Below are 7,994 nucleotides of genomic sequence, written 5' to 3' on the forward strand. Positions count from 1 at the left end.
CAACAATCCCATTTGCTTGCAATTATTGATTGGAAAACAACCTGCAATTTTCATTTTTTTAGGGTTCTTCTTTTAAAGAGTGTGTCTCATTATAGAGAAAAAGGCACGCCCATGCAACCATTTATTATGGGATAAAGTATTAAAGTTGAATGGCCATTTTCTAACAATTGCATGCCTTTTACTTTTGCTGCCATTGCTTTTATTTTCTTTTATCTTTTACTATTTGACCTTGGGTACATTCATTAGTCAGGGTGGGATGACATTAAGAGTTTGCTTGAATCTAATACTGTGCACAGTGCCAATTTATTCCGTCTATAATGATCAATAGTTGAGATTAGAGGTGATCATAAAGGCATCGAAAATCGATCCAATCGATCAAAATTGATTGAATTAAGGTTGGTTGATTTTCGGTTTTTCATATAAAATTTTTTGAAAAACCGACCGACCGGCCGATAGGTATAAATATGATTTTTTAAAATTATTTTCTAAAAAAATAAGTATAAAAGTAAGTCCACTACCATCAACCCAAATCCAAACCTATTGTTGACCATCCGATCGAACTAACTAACTGTCAGTCGGATTTCATGCACTTTTTTTTTTTTTTGTTAGTTTTCAGCGTTAGTTTTCTCCCAAAATCGACAATGACCAACAGAATACACACCCCTAATTTAAGATGATGGATGTTACCTCAATCAATCATGAAATATTTTTATTAAAGAAGTTAATTATAATAATCCCTACATAAAATGAGAATATTACTAAACTATCTTTTAATTATTTAAAATAAAATAAAATTAATACTAGTGGGTCATTTGTGATATGAAAAAAATTAAAGTCTCACGTAAACTAAAATAAGGAGATGATTATTCAAATAACATAAGGGAAGGACAATATCATTTATCGGTAGTTTGAGTGAAACATTAATTATATATGTGGTGGCTTATATGAAAATGGACAATATGACATTATAGTGAAAAGAGATCAACAGTACTTAACAAATTAGTATTAGAATAACGCTCTCAACTATAGTCATGCCAGTAAAATCTGAGTGGGCCAAACAAATAAGAGTAAATCTCAACTAGATTATAGCAATGGTACAATTATATATAGATCCCAACTAAGCTAGCTAGCTTGTGTAATTTATACTTATTTTTTTAAAATATTATTTTTGTAGTATTATGGGATCTCTAAAACACCTACTAAATTTAATAATTTTAAATTTGGAGGGATCTTGAACAGTGTAAAAGAGGATTTTCTTATGGGAAGCCACTTTTATATTTTGGACTAAAAATAATGTAGAATGTGTTTAGTTCCTTTATCTAGTTATTTTGTTGCAGGCTCAGTGACAGTGAGGGATATGCTGAATTATTCCTGCCTAAAAAGCAAAAAAGATAAAAGCAAAGTACATATTCAATAAAACAACAAAAGTTTAATTAAAAGTAGAAAAAGAAGAAGAAGAAAGAAAGCAACCAAGCAAGCATTCCTTTAATGTAGTGCCTTAACATGCATGGTTTTGAAAAGTTGTGTTTATATATATACTTATATATGCTCTCTTCAAAATAAATAAATATATATATATGTATGTATGATTAGCTTAATTATACTATCCAATCTCTTTAATATTATTCTTCTTCGTGAAATTAAGGTGATTCGTTACTTTAAGCACGAATGTTCTATAGATAGTCTTGGTAATCACAGAAACAATAAATAAAGTAAATAAACAAATAACACATAGAGTTTAACAACCCAGTTCGGTTATATAAGTTTGGTAACCCAGTTTGGTGATATACCACCTATGTCTCAGAGGCAACGTGCTTGAAAAAGATAGATTCATTAATATAAAAAGTCAAGTATTTATAATGTTATAAATATCTGTTAAATCATGACAATTGTTGTAACATACGTATAGCCTAACCTTATATGTCGATGATCTAGGCTCCCCCTAGATGTGAGATTTCTTCTAAATAAACTTAGGCACCTCCTAAGTATATGTGAATATTAATAATGAATCACTTAGGTTCTCCTAAGTGTGAGACACCTTCTCTTCGATGCTTTATCTTTCTACTCTCAAATGAAGACCACTTCACTTGATAAACTTAGACTCCCTGTAAGTTTGATAACTCCTTCTCTATCAATGATGCCTTAGGATCCCCTAAGGATGAGAACTCATTCTCAACTAATGATGTCTTAAGTTCCCTGTAAGGACAAGAATTCTTCTCACAATTACTTCGAATAACTCAAAAACAATTATATAACATGTCACAAAATAGCTCTCTGACTTCTTGATTCACAACTACTGGAATTACAGAGAGCTTTGGTGAAAGATTACCAAACACGATTATGCTCCAATCTCAATCCACAAACAGTAACCCTAGCAAGCCTAAAACCTTACTCCTAAGTAAGCACAATGAAAGAAGAAAACAATTCCCATTAAATATCGGCAGACAATAAACATGGAAAAAATTCATAGAAAAATAACACGATAGAATTTTCTAAATAAGGAAAAAATAAATCTATAAAATTAGTAACTTGAGAGTGAGACAACTTTTGACACATCACTTAAACAACCCAAGAAACAAACTCAAGTAAACTTAAACAAATATATAGTCAAATTCAAATCTCCAACACTTTACGAAAAGTACCTGTAATTCTTTTAAGAGATTTTTTTTTTTTTTTTAAAATGACAATTAAATATAAAATATTATAAAAGTTTTAACTTGAAAGAACATTGTTTACCATCATTAATTAACCTCCCAAGTTATGAAAAGACATATAGTATTAAATTGATAAACCCACATATTTTGAAGAGTTTTTGAGAGGGAAAAAGAACGTGAAATGTTACACCCACTAGAATTTTTTGAATTAGCAGAGAAATATTCGTCCTTGGATCCTCACATGATAAAGGTTAAAGTTGTTTAGTGATTTCCAAAGTTTACATAAACTTAATTTTTCTAAAGCTGAAATGATTTTCTATCCAAGAAGGAAAAAAAAGAGTTTTTGCTAACACCTGTGATATATAAAATTTACATACATATGAGAGAAAAAGTGATGTTAGAAAAAAGATATTTTGATTTAATTAAGTTTGTAAAATTTATTTTCATGCCAACATATTGATATTTGGTTCTTTGAAAGTGATTTAGAGTACGTAGGTGGATTTAAAATTGAATAATTAAATACGATGACCTTAAACTTTTAGTTTTATATATTTAGCAAGTTAATGATTTCTTTAAAAAAATCTTGAACATATATAGATAAACAACCTAGACATAAAATTGAAAATGAGAGGATCAATTAAATGCAACATTGAAAAGTTAAAATCCATTAAACACTATTACATCGGGCAAAAGTAAACAAAAACCTAATAATTCATAAATATATTAGACATAGTTACCTTTTAAATTTCAAGAACCAAATAGATACAAATATGAAAGTTTGAAACTAGAGGGGTTTAGACAATTGAGAAGAGATACTATTCAAATTGGCAACGAGAGAATTCATCTTATAAAGAGTGTGAGGACCTTTAATTTTTTCAATATGAGATTCTCAACGTATAAAAATATTAAAAGTAATTAATAAACTTCTATCATTCGAAGTTGAGGGTTTTCTTCGTGGAATTAAATAATTGTCTCTACCTATGTTAAGTCATTTTTGGATAAAAGAAAAAATATTTTTAAATATTTTTTAAAAAAAAAAAAAAAAAAGATAAATACCAACAATGTAAGTAGAGTAGTATTATTATTTTTTTAAAAAATGAAAAATTTTCTCCATCTTTTACAAAGAATGTGCCATAGTTTCCACAATAGAGAAGAAATATTTCTTTCTTTTTCACTCTCTATGGCTTTTCTTTTGTGCCAACTAAATATTACACAAAGTTGTCTTGAAACACAAAATAATATTAAACCAAACCAAAACAATAATAAAAAAAAAAAAAAAAAAAAAAAAAAAAAAAAAAAAAGTGAGCCAACCAGCAACCCAATATTCTTCACCTTTAGAGGTTGAATTTATAAAAAGCTTTTCCATTTGCTGTTTTATTATTATTTACCTGCATCACCAACAAATAAACCAAATCCTTCAATACTAAGTACATCATGGGTAACTTTAGTTATTAAAAGAACAAAAAGGTAATTTGGAATAGTATTTTGAGAAAAGTGAGACTTTTTTTTTAAAATTTTTATTTTTCTACTTCTGAAATTGTAAGCAATTGAAAAATGTTTTTAGAAGAAAAACACTTGGGACCAGCTATTTTCGTTTTTTTAAAAAAAGGTAAGTAAAAGCATTTGATTTAGGTTTTCTAGAATTGCTTTACCTAAACACTATATTTTTTAAGTTCATTGGGTAATAATTTCATTTTTTGTGTTTGGTTTTTGAAAATTAAGTCTATTTTTCTGAATTGATTTGCATCATTTTTTAAGTACAAGAGTCGAATTCTTAATCAAATTCCAAAAATAAAAATAAATTTTGAAAAACCATTTTTTTTAGTTTTCAAATTTTGGCTTGGTTTTTTAAACCATTGGTAATAAGTAGATAACAATGAAAAAATTTTGAAGGTGAAAGTAATGCTTATAGGCTAAAACTAAATGGTTACCGAACGGTCCTTAATATTTTTATAATTTTAAAAAAATATAAAATAATTTTTACCTTTTAAAAAAGTGATCTCGTTTTAAACCCACAAATGATCACAAATTCAATCCAAAAAGAAAATGATAAACAGAATAAAAGTAGGGATAGAAAAATGAATTACCAGATCCTTCAAACACCTTTCTTATAAAGACATGAAAAATGATAACAAGAGCAACTCCAGCTAGAAGCCCAATGATAATCGCAAATGTCTTCTCACCATCACCATTAGATTTATCTGTTCAATTCACCCACTTACAATCCCCAAACAATAATGATAATAAAACATTCAAGAAAATTTGTCAAAAAAAAAAAAAAACATTTTTAGTCCTCCAATCATTCATGAAAGTAACCCTTTAATCTCTTAATTTTCTTCGTTTGGTAATCATTTGGTTTTTAGTTTTTGTTTTTTTTAAATTAAACTTATTTCATATACATTACTTACAATGATTTGCATATTCTTAAGTATAATGGTTGAATTCTTAGCCAGATTTAAAAAATAAAAACAACTTTTTGAAAGCTACCTTTTTAGTTCTCAAATTTTGACTTTGTTTTTCAAACCATCGGTAAAAGGTAGGTAATAAAGAAAAATTGGAGGTAGAAGTAGTATCTATAGACTTAAATTTTTAAAACAAAAACAAAAAACAAAATGGTTACCAAACGAAATCTTAATTATGGTACTTTTTTAACATTTTAAATTGTAAACTATATACTTAACATTGAGATGATTTTTTCACAACATATATTAAATAATTACAAATTTTAAAGCATAGACATTAAGGTCATGTTTGATAATTATTTAGTTTTTAAAAATTAAAGAATTAGTTGAATTCTTATCCAATTTCTAATTTCCAAAATATTATTTTTAATTTTGAAAACTTGACTTTATTTCTAAAATATCATTAGATAGTAGATAACAAATAAAAGAAATTTAGAGATGGAGTTGGTATTTGTAGGCTTAATTTTAAAAAATCCAAATGTTTATTAAACGAGACTTAAATTGTTAGGTACTTTTAAAGACTAAAGTTTCATGTGATAACCATTTTGTAATTGTAAATTATGTTTGATTTTTTTTCATAGATTTGGTGAACTTTTTACTTTGCTTTAAAATACATTTAAATTCTAAGTTAAATTTCAAAAAAAAAATTATAATATTAAAAAAAAAAGTAGGAACTAGCCGAAGAAGAAGAAAAAGAAATTTACATTAAAAAACAGAAAAAAAAATGGTGAATATGAAAGAGGATGTAAGTTATAAGAAATTTAAAAATATAAAGATTAAATTAAAAAAAAAAATGAAGGTAATAAAGTAAATGGTTACTTGCATGATAATTGTTGGAGAAAAAATGTTTAATTATATAAAAGAAAATGGAGGAATGGAGAAAAAAAGGAAAGGAAAAGGGATTACCAATGAAATTGCAGTAGTAGTGGTGAAAAATGGCTTACCATGATGGGCCTTGGAGAAGACAGGAGGCCCATGAGTGTTATACCTCGCATAACACTTTCCCAGAAACATATCCCCAGAATCCGCCGTCCCACAATCACTTTTCAGCCGTCCGATCGCCTCCCCCACACAATCCTGACACTCACTCCCACTCAAATCCCCCACACACTGCGCCACTCCTTGCACTTTCCCCGCCCCACCCACTCTATACAACCCACTCGCCCCCGCCAACGCCGCCAGCACCGCATCCCTCCGCCCCATCGCCTCCTCTTCATACCCCACCGACGGCCCGCACTTCTTCAGCACCACCGTCTTCTCCTCCACCCCAAGAAAGCTCGAATTGTCGTACTTCACATAACACCCCTCCAGCTGCAACGCCCCCCCGCAGGAATCGGAGCACAGCCCCCCTAGTTGGGTGACGGCGCGGGCGATGCAGGTGGCGCAGTCCGGCATGGAGAGGTCGCCACGGCACTGGTAGAGGCCGTACAGGGCGTCCTGTGGGGAAGACCCTTGGATGGTGTAGTTGTTGTAGGAGGAGTATGTGGCTGAGTTGACCAGGGAAGTGAGTAGCGAGTTGAGATTTGACTCGTAGGCGGAGTTTGGGGAGTAGTGGAGTTGAGTGCAGCCGCCGAAGACGAAGGTGTCTATGGCGGAGAGTGAAAGAAAGGGGAGAAATGAGAAACAGAGGAAGAGGAGGATGACATTTTGTTGTTGTTGTTTTGAGAAAACAGGGCTCATGTTTTCTTGGTTTTTGGTGATGATGAGTTTTTTAGGCTAAATCAATGGAATGGAACCTTAAATTTATAGGACATTATGTATATTTATGGTTGTTGTGTTTGTTAATGTGGGAATTGTAATGGATGCATGGGGATTGACGGATTTATATATAATACATCAATTTATGTGACTCTGCTTCGCTTGCTTGCTGTGAGATGGATGACAACATGGACAACACCTTTTGCATCTTATTTTCTCTCACTATCACCAAATGAGTACTTATTATATTATTCGACTTGGCTGTCACATAATGTAACAATTTTATACCATCGTTTATAAGGAAAAGACTTTTTAGATGTCTTATCTATTGTACATTAGAGAGATATCGATTCTCGTTTAATGGTTAATATCGATTATTATTATAAAAGTTGATGGTTCAATTCTCGTATAAGAGACAAGTCAATCCATTTTTTTTTATCATTTTTAAACTATAAAACAATGTGGGTGAGAGAAACATTAAAAAGTAGTTTGTATTTGTTTAAATTTAAAAGAGATGGATGAGTTTGGGGATGACTTCTCCACTCCTTTTTTCATTCTCCTTTGTTACCCCCGGCTTGTTTCGTTCTCCTTTCTCCTTTGAGCCTAATTCAATTTAAACAACAAATTTAGGTATTAAGTGAGTTTTGTTTGTTGTCATTGTATATATACCATTCGTTATTAATTTGATATATTATCAAATGATTTATTAATTTATTATTCATCCTGGATCCCATACAATATTTAAAATATTACTTTTGTCAAGCAATAAATGGAGGTAGTATGGAAAATTTTCCATACTATTATTGTACTATAAATTTTTACGAGATCCTCACTTAATTATTGATTCATGAAATATATGAGAATAAGATGATGGTTAATAATATTCTTTAATTTCAATTTAAATGATTGTGATTTAATTTTGATATTAACATCTCTTGGTTTATCAATTCAAAATTTCTATACATATGAAACATTGGGGCATTGATAGACAAGAAGAATGGTAAAGCACATTGGTTTATCAATTCATACTTAATTGTTCTAATTTTGTAATACTTAGTTGAGATTACGTGTGTTTTCATGTAAAATTTGAAAAGTATGAATCCGAAATATTTTTAACTCTCGGGAGAAGACACGTTTAGGATTGAAGTGAGATCAATTGGAAGTCCACGACATAAGGGGA

General features: G+C 30.0%; 1 protein-coding gene across 3 annotated transcripts; it reads right to left on the minus strand.

Annotated features, from left to right (window-relative positions):
* Positions 1-1,815: 1,815 nt before the first annotated feature.
* Positions 1,816-7,021, minus strand: LOC120092592 (plasmodesmata-located protein 7). Of its 3 annotated transcripts, none has more exons than XR_005486088.1 (4): positions 6,023-7,021; positions 4,742-4,855; positions 3,987-4,042; positions 1,816-2,196 (listed from the first exon to the last, which is right to left on the minus strand). XR_005486088.1 is itself a non-coding variant. In XM_039050728.1 (4 exons), exons 1-3 carry the CDS (start codon positions 6,794-6,796, stop codon positions 4,035-4,037), a joined length of 858 nt encoding a protein of 285 aa, XP_038906656.1. In that variant the 5' UTR covers positions 6,797-7,017; the 3' UTR covers positions 1,816-2,196; positions 3,987-4,034. The 3 variants fall into 3 exon arrangements, 2 of the variants coding, with proteins under 2 accessions (XP_038906656.1, XP_038906655.1); XM_039050728.1 differs by having other exon boundaries at positions 6,061-7,017; XM_039050727.1 differs by lacking the exon at positions 1,816-2,196 and having other exon boundaries at positions 3,719-4,042; positions 6,061-7,014.
* Positions 7,022-7,994: the final 973 nt, after the last annotated feature.

Source organism: Benincasa hispida, chromosome 12 (assembly GCF_009727055.1).
Source record: "Benincasa hispida cultivar B227 chromosome 12, ASM972705v1, whole genome shotgun sequence".
NCBI classification, from domain to species: Eukaryota; Viridiplantae; Streptophyta; class Magnoliopsida; order Cucurbitales; family Cucurbitaceae; genus Benincasa; species Benincasa hispida.

Coding starts and splice junctions, on each gene's coding strand:
- LOC120092592 (XM_039050728.1), bottom strand. CDS start 6,796: ATGAGCCCTGTTTTCTCAAAACAACAACAACAAAATGTCATCCTCCTC. Junction 4,856..6,060: donor CTTCTCCAAGGCCCATCATG/GTAAGCCATTTT, acceptor TGAATTGAACAG/ATAAATCTAATGGTGATGGT.